At 46.2% G+C, this 21632-nt stretch overlaps 1 protein-coding gene and 1 long non-coding RNA gene across 7 annotated transcripts in view; one reads left to right on the top strand and one right to left on the bottom strand.

The window, feature by feature from the left end:
* STAC (SH3 and cysteine rich domain) overlaps positions 1-19488 on the top strand; it is a 137181-nt gene extending 117693 nt beyond the window's left edge. For 2 of the 4 annotated variants that reach the window (XM_027040622.2, XM_027040621.2), the window contains exons 9-11: positions 10494-10545; positions 10662-10799; positions 17735-19488. In XM_027040622.2, coding sequence (XP_026896423.1) covers positions 10494-10545; positions 10662-10799; positions 17735-17833 — 289 coding nt within the window. In that variant the 3' untranslated portion in view covers positions 17834-19488. Of the gene's footprint in view, positions 1-10493; positions 10546-10661; positions 12324-12362; positions 17181-17734 lie in introns of those variants that run through there. The other 2 variants (XR_008298088.1, XM_053221712.1) reach the window with 2 other exon arrangements.
* The window catches only part of LOC113594121 (uncharacterized), a 47881-nt gene continuing 34839 nt past the window's right edge, over positions 8591-21632 (bottom strand). The window contains exons 2-4 of one of the 3 annotated variants that reach the window (XR_008298091.1): positions 14455-14532; positions 13724-13922; positions 8593-13246 (exon numbers count right to left, since the gene is read on the bottom strand). This is a non-coding gene — a long non-coding RNA (uncharacterized LOC113594121). Of the gene's footprint in view, positions 13923-14454; positions 14533-21632 lie in introns of all 3 variants that reach the window. The other 2 variants (XR_003414413.2, XR_008298090.1) reach the window with 2 other exon arrangements.

Below are 21632 nucleotides of genomic sequence, written 5' to 3'. Positions count from 1 at the left end.
TATAATGCCTATTCCAAAGGACCCATTTTGGCTTCCCACATTGAAGTCATTTTCATTTTTATTAGTTCTCCCCAAACAAATTTATATGATAATGGCCATGTTTCATAAGGGGCCAAAAAAGAGGAAAAAAAAAAAAAAGAAAAGACAGCTTAGGAGCCAAGAGAGGGAAAGAGGGAGCTGCTTTTCCAATATTGTTAAGTTCTGAGAAAGATACAAATTAATTTCCACTTCAGTGTGTATCTGAACACCTAAATCTGGGGGGGCGGGGATCAAAGAAAAATGTATTTTTTTGTAATCCCAAATAAGGATTTCGATTCTTGAATCGCCAGCCTCTTTCTCGGAAGCAGCGAGTCTCAGATTTTTCCGTGGTTGCGTCTGAATGAAACCAGGCAACCATTGGTCTCATTAGCTAATATTCATGAGAACCTCTGGAGATGGGATGGCCTGAATTCATCTCTCTCTGATTTTTCCAAAGCTTCCCTCGAAATCGAGTTCAAACTGATTTTAACCCTTGTGTGACCATTCTCAGAATTTGTGTCATCTCTTTACTGCTCCCCACGTAGTGAATGAGCATCGACTTGCTGCTGGGTGAACAATTCGCAGACCCTGCCCTCAAAGAGCTCAGGAGGTCATGGGCTGGGCGTAGCAGAAAAGTGGACGAGAAAGCACACTCCATTGTGAGCTCTTGTGGGCGGGGATGCTGCCAGATCCACAGCACTTCAAGGAGACGTCAGAGCAGCCTGGGGAGGTCTCGGGAAGGCTTAGCAAACAGGTGGCATTACAAGCAACCCAAGGCTTCCAGCAACAGGGGCCCTGGGTGCCTGTGCAGCTTGGTTAGCGAGCATTCATTCTCTCTTTCCAGTCAGGAAGGGGTAAGGAAGGATGGCTTGTGACAGAACATGAGAATCACTTTAAGAGGTACCGGATAGGGGGCAATTGCCAACCCCATCACAAAGAGGTGGTACACATTCTTTTAGGGGCGTTAAGCCTATTTTCATAACTACTATTCCAGTCCTCATTATGGAAAGACCATCTTCAACTTCAGTAGGGCTTAGTGAGTGGACACGTAGCTGTTATAGTTCATATTCCAATGAGACAGTTTATGGTTCTGATGAAGTTTTGGGGTGGTGGGGGTTTGTGGGGTCCAGAGCCGACAGCCAAGAAAGAATTCTTGAAGACATCTTTGGTGCAAAATGGTGATTTTATTAAAGTACGGGGACAGGACCCGTGGGCAGGGACAGCTGCACTGGGGTCGTGATGGGTAACTCATTATATACCCTCAGGTTTGAAGGGGGTCAGGGGTAGAGTAAGTCTCCAAGGAATTCTGGAAGCAAGGTTTCCGGGACCCTGAGGGGCTAACTGTTGCTAGGGTAACACCATTTATTACCTTTAAATAAAACCTCAGTCATGAGACCCTTCAGATGCATATCGGGGGGCCATAAGCTTGGAGTATGATTGCCAGCATGAGATCAAGGAAGTAGAATTACAAGGACCCTCGAGGTTGGGATGATGTTAAGCTAAGGTTCTCTTTTGCCCCCCGAAAAGAGTCATCATCGAGGCAGCTGAGCTCCTAGAAGGAGGTCACTCTGCCAGTTTCAAGGACTTGTCAATGGGCTGTGCCAGTTTCAAGGACTTGTCAGTGGGCTGTAGGCAGGAAGGGAATTTAACTTTCCTTTTGCCTCCATTTCCCACCTCACCAGGGCAGGCACCTGAACCCCTTTCCTTTGTTCTTGGGTAGCCAGGAGTGTCTGAGGAAGATCACCCATATTCCACCTGGAGGGGGAGGGGCGTGCCAGCCTGAGTTTTGCCCCTTAGCCTGCCTCACGCTCCCTCATCAGTTCCTTACTTTTTGGGGGGTAAGTTGGGAAAGCCAGGGCCAAAGACTGACCGGAAGAAAGCAGAGACTCACGCTGAAACCCAGGGAGGCCAACTCTCAGCCCACTGGCCTTGTTCCCACCCCAACCTCTCCATCCTGCATTGACCGTGTGGGTTCCCTCTGTGATGAGGTTGACAACTTGTTCTCATCAGCAGATTGAGACGCTGTATTAATTTAGCCAGTGTGGGCCACTCTTACCACTTCTTACGAGTTTCTTAGGATTGTTACATCTTGCTTTTAGGACCAGGAAGCTTGTGATCTATAGAGTGCGTTATGAAAAATCACTCCCGTTCACTGACCATTTTTTTTAAATTAAGATAAAATTGGGGCACCTGGGTGGCTCAGTTGGTTAAGCGTCCAGCTCTTGGTTTCAGCTCAGATCATGATCTTACGGTTCATTCATAGGTTGGAGTCCCGCGTGGGGCTCCACACTGACAATGCAGAGGCTTCTTGGAATTCTCTCTCTCTCTCTCTCTCTGTCTCTCAAAATAAGTAAATAAACTTTTTTTTTTTAATTAAGGTAGAGTGCCCAGGTGGCTCAGTCGGTTGGGCATCCAGCTTCAGCTTAGGTCATGGTCTCATGGGGTTCGTGAGTTTGAGCCCCACGTCGGGCTCTGAGCTGACAGCTCGGAGCCTGCTTCCGATTCTGTATCTCCCTCTTTCTCTGCCCCTCCCCTGCTTTTGCTCTTTCTCTCTCTCAAAAATAAACATTACAAAAAATTTTAATTTAAGGTAAAATTATGACTCTATAGAAATATAAAATGAACACATATCGAAAATTTTATTTGACTCATTAATTAACGAGAGAACCAGTATAATGTCCCAGGCGGTACAAAGGGGAGCTCAAACATCCCACAAGCAGGCAATCGGGAGTGCTGACGTGAATTTACAAATGCATGCTGAACTGGTCAGTACTTACAGGTAACTACTGGGTGTTTTCCACCAGACAAAATTCACATGCATTTCTAGGGACAAGAGTCATTTACAGTACCATCAGTTTTCCTGAAAAGGTAAAACAGCTCACATGACAAGGAGTTGGCTGGGGGAAAGGGGCGCTAAACACCCAGATCACTACTATTTCTGCCTGTTTCAAAGTCTTCCCAATTTTCCCAATTTTCCCCGACATCCCCTTGAGTTCTTTTCGCAAATCTGTGAGGTTACCCCAGCGATTAGTATTCTACAGGGGAGGAAACTATGGTTAGGATTGCCAAACCACTTGTTACAAGCCCTAAGAACCTCCTGGAGAATATTATCAAAATAGAGATTCCTAGGCTTCCCCCCGGCCTAGGGGGTCAGATCCCACTCGGAAATCTGAATGGTTAAGTGTTCCCCTGGATTCCGAGTTATCTGTGCGACTTGAGAACGGCTGTGACATCCAAAGATGCGCGGTGAGCCAGCGGCATACCCAAGGCCACAAGGCAAGTTCCCTGATCCTCGGTCGTGTTCAGGACTCGGGACTGCATTCGGGTTCTGGCCTACAACTTGTGTGGCTATGTCCTTCACTCTGTAAGGCTTTATAACTCCTCCATAAAATAAGAAAAGGAGAGCCCTGGAGACAGAGTAAGAGAGAATAAGACTCCCTCGGTGTCTCGATTCCATTCTCTAAGCACATTACTGCTTGGCAAATGCATCAACTTAATTAAAACTAAATGTAATTCTAATGCACCAATTTGATTTAAAAATAATCTTCACGGTCACCAGGACATCAAAATGCAATTAAGGCTATTTGAGGAAAGTCTCTGATGCATATTATGTTCCGATGCCGCACTGTGTCAGGAAACCCAGACCCTCTTGAATGCCACTAATGTGCTTTGCGGCCTCCCTCTCACTCAGATGCCTCTTTCAATTAGGTTCCAGAGAGCGTGATCCGTGACAGTTCAGGAACATTTACCAAATCCCATCCAAATGGCCCTTGCGCCGAATGTCTTTTCTCTGAGCTGGTCTCGGCACCGGGGGAAGCGCAGGCAGTCTCACGGACGCCACGATTAAGACAGAATCAAACTTCAGGATTCGGGAGTTTCTGGTCACCTGCTCCATGGGCACAGCCTGTAAGCTCTGGAGCAGGATGGTGGAAATTGAGAAGCGGGTCTGGTGAAAAATTAGGCCGTAGATCTGAAGTTAACGGAGCAGTCTGGATCCTTCTTATGTTCCCCTGACCTGGTTTTTCCAGGACATCTCTTTTGGCTGAGTGACTCCGATGGCTGTAAGATTGATTGGGTTTGTGCTCAGTTGTTTGTTTTTGTTCGGTTGGTTGGGTTTTTTTGTTTCATCGGTTGATTTTTTTTTCTCCCTAACGAATGGAAAAGGGTAAGAAAGGCTAAAGAGATCTCAAAATACTTGCCGAGTAAAATGGGCACTTCTGGTGAATTTCCACAAGGCATGGGTGGGTGGGAAAGGCAGCTTGATTTAGTGGCATTAGTAGTGGATGCAGATCCACTGTAGCTGGTGAAGTCTCTGTGAACCTTCTTACTTGTGTGCAGATTGAGCGGGCCACGCCTGCTTCATTCACTGAACCCGCTCTCCCTCGCCAGACTGGTTGACTGTCCTCCCGCACTATTCCCACACCTCCATTGCCATCGGCCCCTGGGCACCGCAATGCGAGCTCTAGCCCCCAGCCCTTGCCACGTTTCTGGTCACTACGCGGGGCCGAGGGCAAGAGGGATGGAGGGATGTAAAGAGAGAAAAGCTTTTTCAAAGCTCTGAATCATACTGAAGCCACGTAAGAGGCCAAAGATGATTTCATGAACCAACAGTCCCTGCCAGAAACCGAAGGGAGCACTCATTTAAGAGGTAGTAATCATTAGATCTTCAAATTTCCAAGTGAAAAAGTTACACTTTTAGGAAGAAATTACAATGTGCAAGCCCTTATCGTGTGTCAGTCAGCGTTAAAGACCAGCACATATGCCTTAGCGATGAATCTGCACAGCAGCTTTGCGAAGTAAGTATAGTTCATTCTGTATTTGTGACGTATAGTGTGTAGTTATATAAATACAATTGAAGTCGCTGAGTCTCAACGAAGCCTCTGTATTGGGGTTTTTGCTTGGGGTCATTTCTGCATTTGTCTGTCCCCCTCCCCTGCCCCAGCGTATTTCTTCTTGTCCGGTGACGACACTTTGGTGTAAATTATCACCTTATGTCTTTCTTTCCCCCTTAAGAGTACCAGCATCTTCCTAGAGTAAAATCTCTTAGCTCTTTTTTTAGTTTATTCCTTTATTCTGAGAGAGGGGTAGAGAGAGCAAATGGGGGAGAGGCAGAGAGAGAGGGAGAGAGAATCCCAAGCAGGCTCTGCGCTGTCCCCACGGAGCCCAGTGCAGGGCTCGAACCCGCAAACCGTAAGATCATGACCTGAGCCAAAATCAAGAGTCAGACACTTAACCAACCGAGCCACCCAGGCTCCCCTAAAATTTCTTTACTATTAAAAAAAAAAAGAGTATCAGCATCTTGAGGGCAGTAACTATGCCTTAACAACAATACCAGCTACCATCTGTTGTGGGCTTGGCTAAACGTGCCGTACAAGGATGACCTCACCTAATCCTCAAAAATATTGATGAGGTACATACTATTGTTTTAAGAGATAAAATATTAAGATGAGGAAACCAGTGCTTAGCAAAATCTTTTCATTTTGTCCACTCAACACACGCCCCAAACCTACCGTGTCGCAGGCATTCAAAAACTACTGGGATGTCCTATAATTTCCTTTGGCTCAGTTGGCAGAGCTAGAGGGGTAAAGGAAGACCAATGTCCTTCGCATTCCAAAATATTCGGTATATCCAGAGCACTGTGAAAACAAAGAGGGCCCTAATGGAGGGCCAGTCTGAGATCTCAGGTTGTCTGAGACTGTGGAGAAGGGGCTTCCCAAATGGGGTGTCCTCATCAGGAGGGTGTCTGTGTCTGCACTGCTAGGAATCTGAGCTCCACGCGGGAAATGGAGAGACGTGGCAGGGGGCGCCTCAGGACAACTCCCCCTCCACCCTCCAGAAGCCCACCCCTAGAAGACCAAGCCGTGTCCCTACCACCTTGCAGAAGATGTCCCTGAGGCTGACTGAGCTTAGCTGACCTCGTCCACACCCTGTGACACTGGGCCCTCTAAGTCCTGCAACCAGTTACCTGGTTGTGGAAAAGAAGGCTTCCTATGTCCAAGTGCAAAACTGGGAAATGAGGGAGGCAGAGCGTGGCTGAAAATGAACAGACGGCACCCATGCAGTTCCCATGCACAGACGCAGACGCACACACTCGCAGGTCAACGCTGTCCCCTCTCTGCTGAGTCATAGTTCTACAGTTAGCTGCTATGACTCTGTTCCTACTCTTTTTGGTAGCCCACGGTTCCTTCATTGTGTCAAGACTTTCCAGGGGCACCTGGGTGGCTCAGTCAGTTAAGCATCCGACCCTGAATTTCGGCTCAGGTCACGATCTCCACGTTCTTGCGATCAAGCCCTGAATCGGGCTCTGAGCTGACAGCGTGGAGCCTGCTTGGGATTCTCTGTCTCCCCCTCTCTCTCTGCCCCTCCCCTGCTCATGCTCTCTCAAAAATAAACAGGTGAACTTAAAAAGAAAACAAAGGATTCTCTCTGTCTCCCTCTGCCTCTCCCCACCTCAAAAAAAAAAAAAAAAAAAAAAAAGACACTTGAAAAGACTTTCCAAACACCAACCCTTCCTCTGGGTCCAAGCCCAGTTTTACTGAGCAGACAAAAAGAAAAGACCAGTTGCGGTGCTCTGATCAGTCTGCACCAAAGAGGAAGCTGATGCCTTTGTTGTTTATGAATCGCATTGTATTTTGCATGCGTGTAATTCCCGATTACGGTGCAGCGCAACGCTGACCTGAATTCAGGAAGCTCTGATTGAATTAAACAAAGGGAGTTTTTTGTTTTGTTTTGTTTTAAATATTTGGGGGCCTGACAAATTCATCCTCAAGAATTTGGAAATAAAGAGAGTTAAAGTAGAAAATCTCCGGGCCTGCTCGGCCACGGCAGCGTGAAGCCGGCCGGAGGGTCGCGCACGGGCAGTGTCCATCCCGAGAGCAAGCGGGGGAGAGGGGGACTTGGGGTGCCAGGCCTCCATTCCTCCAGGAACCCTGGAAGCGCCCTCCCTACGTGCAGCGAGTGGGCAGAATGTTTGGACTGAGCCCCCTGGTGGCCGGACATCACGCACCGCCACCGTGGTGGGGGAAGGAGGAGAGAAGTGAATCGAGAACGGGCTGAGCAGAGAAGTCACGGTTAACAGCGGAGGGCTGGCCCCAGGGCCACCGGGCTTGCAACTGGGATTCAGGGGGACAGCAGACCCAAGCTGGAGGGGCAGCTTAGGTAAGGCCAGCAGCCGGGGTCCCCCGGTTTCCTCCGCGCCCTGTGCCTAGTAAAACGGCTCTTTCAGAGTCGGCCTTCTGGAATATTCATGGAATGGGTGGGTAAACAACAAGGACAACAAAAAAGGAATGAAGAGTTGAGTGTGCCCCTTCTCCCTCACCAGGCAGTTTTCTGATCCTGACGGTGCTTTTATAGGATGAGACAGAATCCACATCACTCTCGGGAGTGTGTCTGGTATTGCTCATGAAATTATGGCTTGGATTCCAGCGAGTGCCTCATCCTAGTATGTGGGTTCGTTAACACGGGTCCTGCGCTCAGGGACTGCCCACCTCTGGGCATGGGAAAGAGCGTGTCCCTCTCCAGGCTGTAAAGCTGCATCAAAACTGTATCAACTGCACTGCCTGCCCCCCAGTCTCCAGCATTATCCCCTCCTTAGCACTTTCTCCCAGACCATCAGCAACGTCACTGCAGTTGATATTAACGTGCGGTTCCCTAGGTTCTTAGGTTGAGTAAAATCTGCTAGGGCTGGAAAGATTGTTCTACATCAACTTCTGTCCTTGCTGCTTAATTAAATCCTTCACCTGGGAAAAGAGTGATTTTGAACCACGTCGCTTTCCGTGGCATCAGCACGAATCTGTGACTCGTAAAATTCCAAAACGCCTCTGTGTCTGACGCTTCAGGTGCAACAAGGGCTGTAGGAATCCCCTCTACAGACATTAAAGACAGATATTAACCGAGAATTGAAAATGACAGCAGAGGAGATTGAATCGGAATGGCAAGACGAGCACACGGCCCTCCTTCCCCTCCTGCTCCAATCCCTTGAAATGGCAGAATATATGTATATGTATATACACATATATATACGTATATATACATGTACATATATATACATGTACATATGCATATATATGCATATATATACATATTTATATGCATATATATTGCTTGAAATGTCAGAATATATATATATATACACACATATATACGTATATATATATACATGTACATATATATACATATACATATGCATATATATACATATATATACATATTTATGATATATATTGCTTGAAATGTCAAAATATATATGTATATACACACATATATACGTATATATATACATGTACGTATATATACATATACATATGCATATATATACATATATACATATTTATATGATATATATTGCTTGAAATGTCAGAATATATATATGTATATACACACATATATACGTATATATATACATGTACATATATACGTATACATATGCATATAAATATGCATATATACACATATATATACATGTATATATATACATATGCGTATATATGCATATATATATGCATATATATATATTGCTTGAAATGTCAGAATATATATGTGTATATACACGTATATATATATACATGTACATATATATACATATACATGTGCATATATATATTGAGAATACATCCATAATGGTACTAGAAAACAAGAAATAATACTATCAGAGACCCCCAGATTTGGAGACTTTCCTGGCAAAATGCAGCACATAGAAGTGAGAAGAGAGAAGATGCCTGGAGACCACAGTGCTCAGGAAAGAATGACTTTAGATGTAGGGACACTTCCAAGGAGACGCTGAACTCACAGCAGATTCACCGAAGAACACGAGGCTGTCTGTGTCCAGTGACTTGATCGCATTCATGACCCCAATTCCTGTACTCGTGCCCTTGGCCGTGACGCTTCACGGTTTCCGTCACCACAGAAGGTGCATCTGTCTGCCATCCCTTGAATCTGGACTGGCCTTATGACGTACTTTCCCCAATAAAATGAGGCAGGAGTAACCATTTGTCAGTTCCAAGCCCGGCTTGAGAGGCCCTTAATGTGTTTCTCTGCATGTTTCCATTTGCCGCTCTTGATATTCTGGCACTGTCACGAAAGTCCAGATTGGCCTCGTGGGGTGTGACAAACCGGAAATAGGGCGACGTCTCCCCCGGTCAACCTAGCCAACAGCCTGCCGCCACCCGGGCACGCGAGGGAGCCACTGAGGTTTTGTGGCAGTATGTTACACAGCGTTGTCACGGCAATATGTAACTGATACGGACCCCCAGCCGTGTGCACGACACCCCGTCACTGCTTATAACGACTAGCATTTGATGCCAAAATCGAGGAGTACCTGTACTCAAAAGAAAGAGAACCCAGGCCTAGGGAGGGCTCCTGTGTGAGCACAGAAGTCTCACAGAAAGGAGAAAGGGAGCTGTGTTTAGATGAACTCTAGACTCCAGACTTTCTAGAGAGCAGGAGGAGGGAAGGAAAAGGCGGCTGTACTTAACGGGCGAATAAACTGACGTCTCCCTCAACAGGGTTAAGAGAGTCCTCCTATTTTAGCCATGGGGTTAGCGGTCGGAGGCCCCAGACCGCTTGCCTCCTGCATTTTCGAGCGTCCAAAAATGAGACACCCCAGTGGATGCACTCTGCTTGCTTAAACAGAGCCTGGAATTAGCTCTTGTACTTGGGAGAGAGACCCAGTGCAGACACAGAGGCAGTAGTAGTAGAGAAGCTCACCCAGCGGTCCACACCCGTCTGCCTCTGTCGTCAGCCGTTAACGTAAAGGAACAGCCAAGGGACACGATGTTGGAGAAAATCTCGACACGAAGGAGGAGCCGTAAAATAAAGACGAGGCCAACCAATTCTAGAGGAAACAAAGAATTTAATAAAGGAAAGAAACATCATTTTAAAAACATAGTAATAGCCTCAGAAAGATCATTATAATGTCACATCCATAACAGAAAGTGGCAAATATGAATAGGAAATTTTTCTAAAAGAATAATAAAGAACCCTTATCTGTCTGTAAAAATAGAGCTACTATATATTTTTTTAATACGGCACAGAGAGGGCACCTGGGTGGCTCAGTCGGGTAAGCACCCGACTTCAGCTCAGGTCATGATCGTGCAGTGCAGTTTGTGGGTTCGAGCCCCGCATCGGGCCTTGTGCTGACAGCCTGGAGCCTGGAGCCTGCTTCAGATTCTGTGTCTCCCTCTCTCTCTGCCCCTCCTCCACTCAGGCTCTATCTCTCTCTGTCTCTCAAAAAATAAATAAAACATTAAAAAAATTTTAAATACAGCGCAGAAATAACACTTACTTTGAATATATAACAAAACTATTTTTATGGGTGGAAAGAACTGGTCAAATGTCATAATTATTTCACTTCTGTTTATTTTAGGATTATTTGTATAAACACAAAACTATTGCTTCTGACTCTAAAGTAATCATCTTTTTTTTTCTTTTGGTCCCCCCTCTCCTTCCTCCCTCAACTCATTCTGTCTTCATTATAGGCCAGGAGACATGATTACTCTTCTAGAAGACACCAATGAAGATTGGTGGAAAGTAAGTATTTCTCTTTCTTTAAAAGAAAGAGAAATTTATTTATTTGGTAACTATCTGGTAACCATCATTACGACAGATGTTACAATTGCGGATGCATGCCTCCTTTTTCCTTTCAGGGAAAAATTCAAGACAGGATTGGCTTCTTTCCGGCCAACTTTGTTCAGAGAGTACAACAAAATGAGAAGATTTTTAGATGTGTTAGGACCTTCCTTGGGTGTAAGGAACAGGGGCAGATGACACTGAAAGAGAATCAGGTGAGTACAGCATGCATGCACACAGCAGGTAGGACTAAAACAGAGTCACGGTCACTAACAAACATAAATCTAAATGAATGCAGTCATATTCAAAGTATTCACTTTGAGGAAAGGTACAGACACGCCCGTGATAATTGTGTAGTGTGTAGGGTCTAAACCCGCAAAACCAGAATGTTCGCAAGTTTAGCTGGTGGGGTCTGTTCACAAAAGGAAATACACATGACATCGTAGCAGCAGAGTAAGGACTCTGGTCCTGGTGCTTTTCTCTGAGGACCACTCGTCTCTGAAGTGGACCCCTGCTCCAGTCCAGTTTGGGCTTTTTGCTGGTCTCCACCAATGCATGGTTCGCAGTCTCTTGGGAATACATTGCTGTTCCCCACTGACGCGTTGCACAGTTCATTGCATTTGCCTCCGGTCACGAAGACCCTTCTCAGTAATGTCTACTTGTCCAGACTCCAAGCTCCTGCCTTTTCACTGGAATGCAAGACACCTTCACATGGCTGCATAAAACAGTCAGGACGTAGGTAACCAGGGACTAGCTCACACCAGTGCCCGAATAGCTCCCTACATCTAATCTAGAGGTGTCTGGTGCCATCTTGTGCCATGTTGAACTTGGAGTTCACTGTGATACCGTTGATTTCCTGAGAAGTAAGGCCTTGTACCTATATGTCTTCAGGCTCCTTGCTTCTTCCTCTCCCATCTCACTTCTGGAATGTTGACAGACACAAAGGGAGAAAACACACACGGCTCAGCTCTTGGTCCTAACTCTGCCTTTCTTGGCCTTCCTCCAGCCGAGAGAGGGGGCTTCCTACCGCCCCTTCTTCTCTGACTCCAACTTCCTTCATGTCATATCCTGTATCTTTGCTACAGAGCAAAATAATGTTAAGACCTCCAAGTTTGCTTTTGGTGTATTTGGAGATGATCTGAAAAATTCAGACCGTAGAAATTTCTTCTATTTCCTAATAGAGTCTCACAATTGACTCTAATTTCCAATTTTGGAAATCAAAACCTTGCCTCTCTTTTGTCTCCATTGTTGGTATGGTAATTCTAATATCTCCTGAGGCAATTAAACCTCTGGTTGGAAATGATGAGGCCCACTCTACAAAGAAGTACAAAAAGAAAAACACGTTAATGGCTTTAATACTATCCCTGTTCAATAATTGCCCAAAACACATCTTGAATGTCATTTTTGGAATTGCCTGAAAAGATAGTTTCTAACTCCCATAAAAAAAATCAGTCATTACTTCGTAATTATATCTGATTTATAATTTTTAAAAATTGGTTTTCCTAATTTGATCAGCAATTTTATATGCCACACATAGATCAAAATACTTGATCATTTTCAAACAAATACACCCTCAAGAAATAATGATTTACCTTTTCTTTATGGCTATTTAAAAGAAAAATATTTAGCTCCAGCCCCCAGTTGAGAGAGAAGGAAAGAATAAATTGATACAGTCCTAGACATCGTCACAATGATAATTATTATAAGTATCATGATTATTATTACTTATTATTTAATGATGTCATACATATGTATTTATAAAGTATATATACCTACAGCATTTTACTTGAGATCCCAAACAAAAGCTCATAGAAGATTTTGCCTTGCTCAAGGGGGCAAAAACCTGGTAAGTAGCCAGAATGGAACTTAAGCATAGATCTGCATGTTCTAAGCCCATACTTTCCGTGGAGTCATGTGCCCTGGACCATGTGGACCAACTTCTGAGCAGGACAGCACCATTTGCATAGTTTGGCTCCCAAGGAAAGCAAATGTCATAAAGGCAGGTGTCCTAGGACCAGAGAGCCCCTTGAAAACAAATTCTTGCTCATATGAGTGCCCTGCTGGGTCATTCCAGGCAATGGAATCATCCTTGTCAAACTGAGACCCCATCTCTAATCCCACACCCCCCCCTCCACAAAGCAAACACCTACTTTCCCGCTGGGTTCCATGCCAATGCCTCAAATTTCTCCAAGCTCACCAAATTATATCCTCCCTGGTCCAAAAGCTTGGAAAGCCTTTTGAATGAAATAAATTTGAGAAGGCTTTTCATCTTTATTGGCAAAGTGTTATTAAATAATTTTGCTAGCACGCTTGATTTTTTTCCTCAGAATATTCTTGTGCTTCCCCACTTGAAAGTAAATGTTGTTTTTGTTTTATTAATATACAAGTCCGTGAAATCAGAAGGCAAATGAAAACTTGCTCAAGTTGATCAATTCCCAGAAGCAGAACATCAGCTCAACGACTCCTGCCAACTCCTTGGCCTTCGTCCCCCAAATTGTGTTTTCTGGGAATGGGCTCACACCTGCATTCTGGACTCTTTATGGTTGAACTGACCATCTTCCAGGATGGGTAGGGGTGAGACAAACAATCCAACCTCTTCAGTTAGACATGCTGAAGACACAACACAGCCTGAACCAGGAACAAACTGGATCTGCTCATAATCCTTTTAAAAAAAAATTTAAGTTTATTTATTTATTTATTTATTGAGAGAGAGAGAGAGAGAGTGCGTGTGTGTGTGTGTGTGTGTGTGTGTGCAGGGGAGGGGCAGAGAGAGAGAATGTCACGCAGGCTCTATGATGTCAGCGCAGTGCCCGACTTGGGGCTCAAGCTCACAAACCATGAGATCATGACCTGAGCTGAAACCCAGTCAGACGCTTAACCAACTGAGCCACCCAGGTGCCCCTGCCTATATCCCTCTTAAAAAGTTCCATAACTTTGCCCAGCCTGGTGTTTCTGGGAGTGTGGTCTTTGCACCACCTGAATCCTAATCACCTGGGAGGTGGTTGAAAATACAGACTCCTGGACTCCATTCCAGACCTGGTGAAGCAGAACTGCTCAGGGTAAAGGCAGGGAATCCCTTTACAAAGGCCCCAGGATCGAAGCTGAAGTGAGAGCACGACCTTCATTTCCATGACCTCACCTTGACGTCCTGCAGTGGTCCTGTGACAACCAAAGGACACCATGGCTGTGACAATGCCAAGTGGAAGGCATGTGGACGTAATGGATTCCAGTTCCAGATGGGTCAGCAAAAGGCACCTAGGGCTCGTTAGCCCCGCACGATTTTCCGTTTTCGATCTTTGTCATCAGCATGGCAACCAATTTCGGAAAAATGTCAGCCACTTGAAAGAAAATTTACATTTTAAAAATCTGTTATTGAGAAGGATTTTTTGAAATTCTGGCTCCACTTTTGTGGCCTCCCATTATTTTAGGTGTCAAATTTCAAATAGAAGGAATTCGATTCTAAAAATAATGCAATGCATCTCTGATTACATCACATTTCTGCCTCTGGGGTTAATTTGTCTCATAATTCTATTACTTTTTCGCAGAGCTCTTGTTTCCAAATAGAATCAAGTTATCCTTATGTTGCGAACACAACTAGAGTTTGCATTAACACCAAAGTGTGTTTTCTGCATTTTTGAAATTTAAAAAATACCCTCATGAAATCAACTTTAAATACCATAACAGTATTGCATTAAATTCATCCAAAGTTCTGCCATCCCCGTAAAACTACTTTTATTGATTCTTTGTGTTTTCGTCAAAGCTTTCAAGACAAATAGGTAAATTATTTTTAGATTACAAAACTGAAATGCATTTATTGTGGAGAAAATTTGAAAACTACCCCCAAGAAAGTATAAATGCTTTGTTTGGTACCTTCCATGGCACATGTGAATCCTAACTGAATTGATCGTTGCCGGCGATGGTTTTAGTGGTTGGCCAGTCCCCCAGTTCCTGTCAATGGGAGAAGTCAGAAGGTCAGCTAAGGGCATCCGCTGGGCTCAGTAGTGCTTGTGTTCCTACACGTTCTTGGCCCCTCCAGCCTCTCTGACTTTTTCCCACAGATTCCCCACCTCCAAAGTGCCACACTCCCTTGATACTGAAATATGTTCATCTCCTACTTTTCCCCCCTCGTTTTCACCTTGCCATCTTTGCTTAAAGGCCTCTTCTTTAGGGAGGTCTTTCTTACCCCCTCGGCCAGATCAGATTGCCATAGATACTCACATCAGCACCCCTTTCCCCATGAGTGAGGAATTAATTCATTCAGCAATGTGCTCATCACATGTGTAATTACTCAGTGAAATACCTGTCCCCTAGTTCTGCCCAATAAGCTCCAGGAGAGCAGGGATCTGCCCTTTTTTCATCAGTTTCCAAGTTTCTGGAGTGGTATCTATTACATAGTAGGCACTCAATAAAAACTTGAATGAACGAATGAATGGATGAATGAATGAATACAGGAAGTGGGGTATCTTTCACGTGGCCTGACCAAGAAAACATTTGCTGGGATAATCAACAGCCCCACTTGGTCTCTGGGACTGATGAATTTCCTGCGATGTAGGACTTTCAGTGAAAAGATTGAGAAAGTCCCTGGCAAACCAAGACAAGTTGGGTACCCTCTTCATGGCCCTCCGAACCAAAGGAGTTGCTGTGGTTTCCCTCACCTCCTGCCCTTCTCTACCCATAATCTTCTGGGCTCATCTTTCCATTCTACCTCGAAATGCAATGCTTCCAGCCCGGTTACTGCTTCCTAAAATGGTAGGTAGGTTCTCAAGCGTGGCGAGTTACGTTATTTGTACCACCAGAATTTTAAATTCTAGACCCTTCATTTCTGGGAAGAGTACAAACCACTGAAGCCTATTTTCAACCATTTCGGTTCATCTTTTTTCAACTTCCTTTAGCTTCCTCCTCTGTTTACCCATTGTCTGCTCCCAAGACTGTCCAAGGAGGGCATGGTGGGTACCGAACTCCTCGTCCTTTGGAAGGTCTCCCCAGATCAAATCACTGTAGGGGTGCCAATTAGGAGGTGCAAAGTAAGTCCATACATGCAACAAAGCATGAGCATTGGTGCTTCTAGGCCTCCCTACTCTTTGAGACCCCCTCAGACCACTCTTCCATTGCCTCTACCAAACCATGTTTCACTTCCATGCTGAAATCTCAGGAGAGAGAAGGAAAATTAAAGGTAGTGTGTACAGACACACGGTGGGATTTTGCTGGAGAGACTGAAATTGACTGCTAACGTAAATAGCGGAAAACTCAGAAACAGACCCAGAAAGCTAACAGAGACCCAAACTGCAGTCATTTTTGGTATGTTCTCAGGCATGGGGTAATGGTGTAAGGCTCTTAGCTCTGGCCAGAATTTCAGTTTTCTGATTCCTTTTCCAGGGTTCTCCCTATTAGACATCACCATGATAGAACATCTGTGTGTGTGTATGCCAGTAAATTGTTTTCAGGTTTGATTTCTTTATTTAACTATTTCAAACTATAAACTCAATTTTTAAAATAAGCATCTAGAACAAATCTGCACGAGGAAGCAGATGTTGATGCAGATTGCTTAGACTAATAGTAAAGGTTGTCGAATTTGGGACATATGTCAAGAAGGAAGAAAACTCGTCTTTGACGGGTTTTAATGGTAAATCCTGCCCCCGGGGCATTTTAATGGGTTCTTTTAAGACATATACTCCCTGCCCATCCCTAGGGTCTCCTGCCTGCAATGTTTCTGTCATGGGCAATGACAGGCCTTAGTTTTTGGAAATCAGGTGGTTCACCCTCCTTTCGGGGGTCACCTTACCCCATCAGACTCTAGTAGGATCTAACATGGCCCCTGGGCTATTCCTTTCTCACAGATCACCTCTGGCCTTCGTGAAACAGTCAACACATCTTCTGTTAAATTAACTCCTGTCTCAGCCTCTTTCCAGTCAAGCTTATCACACAGCAAGTTTCTGAAACATGAACCAGATACCAGCCTGTTGTGTGTCCCAAGCCCCAGGAGTCACAAATGAAGCTCTTTAAGTGGCCTGTTAATGCCTGTCCTTCCATGTGAAGGGGTCTGTATTGGGGCCCTGCCCACATCCCCTTCTCTAGGTGGGTGCCCCTATCCCCCGGTCACTGTGTCGGCTAATATCTCACAGCTGCCCTTTGTCCAGCTAATCCCCCTTCGTGGAACAAGAGCTGCCTGGCCTGATAAGTTGCATCTCTCACAGCCCACGTCAGCCAGTGGCCAACGACTGACACACAGGGCCCAGAAGACCAGACCCCCTGCCTCAAGGTGGGACCGCTCTGTGGTGCGCTTCATGCTCCAGAGCTCCCTGCGGGATCGGGCTCAGGCCCGCCTCCAGCTGAGACCTCACCTTTGCTCAGCTCCTTCCACTGACCGCCATGCTTCCCTCGCTTCCCACCTCCCGAGAGCACGCGCTCAACAAGTCCCTTCACGAGGACTCCTGTCTCAGGCTCTGTTTCTGGGGAATCCAACCTAAGACATAACCTACCACCCACGGAAGCAGGTCGACTGGGTGAACTCACAGCACACCAAAGGCTCTTTTTCAAAGCCTCTTCTGTACCTCTGACCACACCCACCCTTCATGCCGTTCGGTGGCCTGGCAGTGGTAAGTGACAAGCATACCCAAATGGATTTTAAGCACCTCTTGTTAAGGCCGGCACAGGTGGACTAGGGGAGACGTTAGCATCTCTTTGCTTTGCTTGGGGCCAAGAATGGAATAGCTTCTTTGGATTTTCTGATACGACGTATATAAATTTCCAAGCACATGACAAGAGCCTGCTGAATGGTAGCTATTTGTTTGGATCTTTAAAACGTTTTGAGGACTCATTGCATGGCACGCGCTAGGCTCTATAGGAAGCATTATTTCATTCTGTCCTCGTAGTGACTCTTCAGAGGGACACAGTATGATTAATTCCATTTTATTGATCTTCGTTCATAAAGCTGAATCTCAGAAAACATATGACGCCTGCGCATAGTTCCAAAGCCAGGATCTGCCTAATATTTATTCAACCTTTGTCTTACAGAGCCAGTCCCACTCCCTGAAACTCCTCTCCCTTTTCCAGTTTGGTGCTCCTGGCCTCAGTCTGCAGCGATTCAAGCCATAGTAGCTTCTAGCTTCTTCCTTGTTGACCCTTTGGTGTTTTCTTCCTTGGCATTCAGATCTGCGTGACCTCTGAAGAAGAGCAGGACGGCTTTATCAGAGTCCTCAGTGGAAAGAAGAGGGGCCTCGTCCCCCTGGATGTCCTAGAAAACATCTGATTGCTGGCCCCCCTGCTTTTGCAGTGGATGGGCTCCGCCGCGATGCCTCATCTCACACTGTGTCCACACAGAGGAGCTGTCGCGCTGACCCTCCACCCGGGAAACAGTGAGACAAGACTCACGGATCTGAGACTGGAGTCCCAGCCACAGGACAGAGGGCCCATGTCACAGCATTGCCGGGCTGCCCAAGGTGGGGGCGAGGCTGAGCTGAGCACTTTGCAGGTGGCGGTGGCGGTGGCGGTGGGCAGTAGCCACAACTGTCCCTGAGGATTCACCTCAGTCCCCATCCATGTGATGTAAGTTAGCCCGCTGGAGTGTGCTCCAGCTTGTGGTATGGGCCCTGTGCAAGGCTCAGATCCCTATAGCCAAGTGTGATTCTGGTTCCAGACCTGTGTCCCCAGTCCCGGCCCATCCACGTCACCACGTTTGCAGTCTCTGCATCAGGAAGTCCTGCTTCCCAGCCCCCAGCATCCTAGGGCTCCTCTCAGCCCCTCTCACTTTGCATTTGTACTGTCTCTTCTGTCCTCTGAGTCAGTCGTGGGGTGCCCTTGAGGTGTGAGGGCTGAGCTGGTGGCACCAACCACTGAGAGAGACCTGATCTGCCCAAAGGTAGCCGACAGGCAGTCCCTGCTGCTGCTTTAGTTACCAACAGAGGTGACAGAGCAGGACACGAGGCCCGACAAATACAGAGGGCGAAGCGTAGGGTAAGGTGGGGCAAAGAGCCCTACTTATTGAAGAATATACAGCCCTTCGGGTTATGAAAGCATTTCCCTGAGGCGATGGGCCTGAGGAAGAGAATGGGGCAAAAAATCTCAGCGATCAGCCCTGTTTCATTCCACGTCCCCTGTACTAGGGGCAGCGTTTTCCCTCAGGCCATCCTATAGGACCCCCTTTTGGAGGCTGAGCCCAGCTTGTAGAGAACCAGGAACCTGAAGGAGAACCAACCGCATCTTAGGAGAAAAGGAGCCAACTCTGAATCCGTTCCTCTTTAGGGCAGTATATTATACCCTAGCCGATGTAAAGTGGAAAAGAATCTTTTAGTGCTTCATCCCTCAGAAAGTAGAGGAACTTGGGGCCTCTTTGCCATCAAGTGGGGAGTCCCTCTTACTCTGTATTTGTACTAATGTTTACAAGCATTCAATATACTGTGATGCCTTCCTCCGCAAGCCTCCTCCTGGCATTCGAACTTGCATCCGATTACTGAGTCATTAATACGGTTAAACTTCAATTCACAGTGACCTTGGAACCCATGTCAGCTCGATTCATTTTGTTACAGAGCAATAAAAGCATTAGTACAACTGGTTTTTAAAAGACTTAAGTGGGTGCATCTTCTGCATGTAAGCATTGTTCCCCAAACCCTAGTATCATTAGTCTCCATTTATTTCTTTTGTTACTACTCAGCATGATGTTGGGAGCTGAGAGAGGATGGCTGCTGGTTTCACAGTAGTTTGGATGCCTTACTGTCGTTTTAAAGCCAGCATCCAGAATTCCCTCCCTCTCCGGTACAACCTGCAAAACTGAGTGTGCCGAGACAAGATGGGTTCTCTGAGAGCCAGGGTGGATAATAGGACTGCCATTCCCTAAAACGGAATGGCAGAGTCCAAACACTTTCTGCCTCTAATTCTGTATTCCATTTAATAAAGACAACACAGTGCTGGAAGGAGCGTAGAAAACATGATCTCTTCTTTCTGGCAGAAGATCCACTGAAGCTTTTTGGTATAGCGGTGTCACATCCTAGGCAAACTTAACTTGCACTGAAAAATCAGTTTGCCTTTGGAAGCTGAATAGAAGGAGGCTGTTGTAGCCTGCCCCCAAGGCGTTCCCCCAGGGGTCTCTGCCTTCTGATATCCTTGCCTTTGTGTAGCCCGCTCCCACACTGAATCAGGGCTGGTCTTCTGTGACCAGTAGAATACAGCAGAAGTGATGTGGCATGACGTCTGAGTCTAGGCCAAGACGTCCTTGCAGCTTCCGCCTTGCTCTCTGGGAACACTCACCCTTGGAACCCCAAGCCACCATGTAAATTCAACTCTGAGGCCACCATGTGGGAGAGGCCCAGCGGCGAGACCACACGTTTCTACGGCTGAGATCCCAGACATCACAGAACAGCAAACATCCCTGCTGGGCCTGCCCAAGGGATAGCTTTATGAACAAAATAAATACGCTTTGGTGGTTTTTAAGTCACTAAGTCTTGGAGTGCTTTGTTATACAGAAATAGATAACCGGAACAGGGACTTTGCAATTCGAGCCAGTGTTAGAAATGAGGCCCAAAAGTTTTTACAAACATCAAGTATTGGGGGGCAGCTAACCCTCCAAATGCAGGATTTCTAGTGTTCCTTCAAGGTCTGGAGTCATGCAGATATCAGAGAAAAAGATAGATGTTGCTGCTGGCACAGATTGTCGCAGATGTTCACACACGTGCGCGCGCGCGCGCGCACACACACACACACACCCCGACACACAGATTTTAGGAACCACGGCATTATTCTTCTGCTTGTCTACGGAAATGGCAGGAACAAGGATAGCTATGACCTACCAGAGTCTTGAAGGTTTCCCAGACTCAAGAAATGGCGGGGAGAAGAGCCACGGTTTTGGTATGGGGACGAGGTGAAGACTTCAGGAGACTGACTCTGGAGAGGGGGCAGGGGCAGAGAAGAAATGCTGATATGAAGGAAAACAAGGGGGGGGATCCGGGGGGATCGTCTTCACAGTGTGAGAGAACAGCTTTGTAGCCCCTCAGCTCCTCCCCCTGCCCAGCTGAGGGTTGGCGCATATCTAACAGGCGCTGTGCCCTACGCTCCACCACCAATGCTGTAGGACTGGGATTCTGTCGTGAATTTGAAGTGAAGAACCGGTCGAATCTTCCTCAGGGCCCCGGGAGGTAAAGAATAGAACATTTTTAACCCCATCACTAGCACAACTGAGACACCTTTAGTGTGGGCCATGGGCTGCAAGGAGAGCCCTGTGTGGATGTCCAAGTGACTACGAGTAGGGTTGATTTCATAGACCACCCTCCTCCTCAGCTCTAAACACACACACACACACACACACACACACACACACACAACTCCCATCGAGAATAAGAGTCCAGCATCTGGGTTACATATTTAAAGCAACTAGTGAGACGGTACTAATTATCAGAGTTAGTGTTCTTTGTTTTTCTTTTTAATATATGAAATTTATTGTCAAATTGGCTTCCATACAACACCCAGTGCTCATCCCAAAAGGTGCCCTCCTCAATACCCATCACCCACCGTCCCCTCCCTCCCTCCCCCCATCAGCCCTCAGTTCGTTCTCAGTTGGTTTTTTTTTTATTTTTTTTCAACGTTTTTTATTTATTTTTGGGACAGAGAGAGACAGAGCATGAACGGGGGAGGAGCAGAGAGAGAGGGAGACACAGAATCGGAAACAGGCTCCAGGCTCCGAGCCATCAGCCCAGAGCCCGACGCGGGGCTCGAACTCACGGACCGCGAGATCGTGACCTGGCTGAAGTCGGACGCTTAACCGACTGCGCCACCCAGGCGCCCCAGTTCTCAGTTTTTAAGAGTCTCTTATGCTTTGGCTCTCTCCCACTCTAACCTCTTTTTTTGTTGTTGTTGTTCTTTGTTTTTAAAGGGAGGAAAACAAAATCAGTGGAAAGATGACAGTACATATAAATAGCCTGGTGTCAAGTGTTGCTAAAAGGTAAAAACACACACACACAAAAACAAAAAACAAACAAAAATAAAAAACACAGATTTCCAAAAGCCAGTCCAAGGTCCCTGGCTGTCCCAAGGAAAAGGCAGTCGGGAAGGAAACTTAC

The sequence above is a fragment of the Acinonyx jubatus genome, chromosome C2, assembly GCF_027475565.1.
Source record: "Acinonyx jubatus isolate Ajub_Pintada_27869175 chromosome C2, VMU_Ajub_asm_v1.0, whole genome shotgun sequence".
NCBI lineage: Eukaryota > Metazoa > Chordata > Mammalia > Carnivora > Felidae > Acinonyx > Acinonyx jubatus.
The sequence above is the reverse complement of the archived record's forward strand: the minus strand, read 5'-3'. Positions and strand labels throughout refer to the sequence as shown.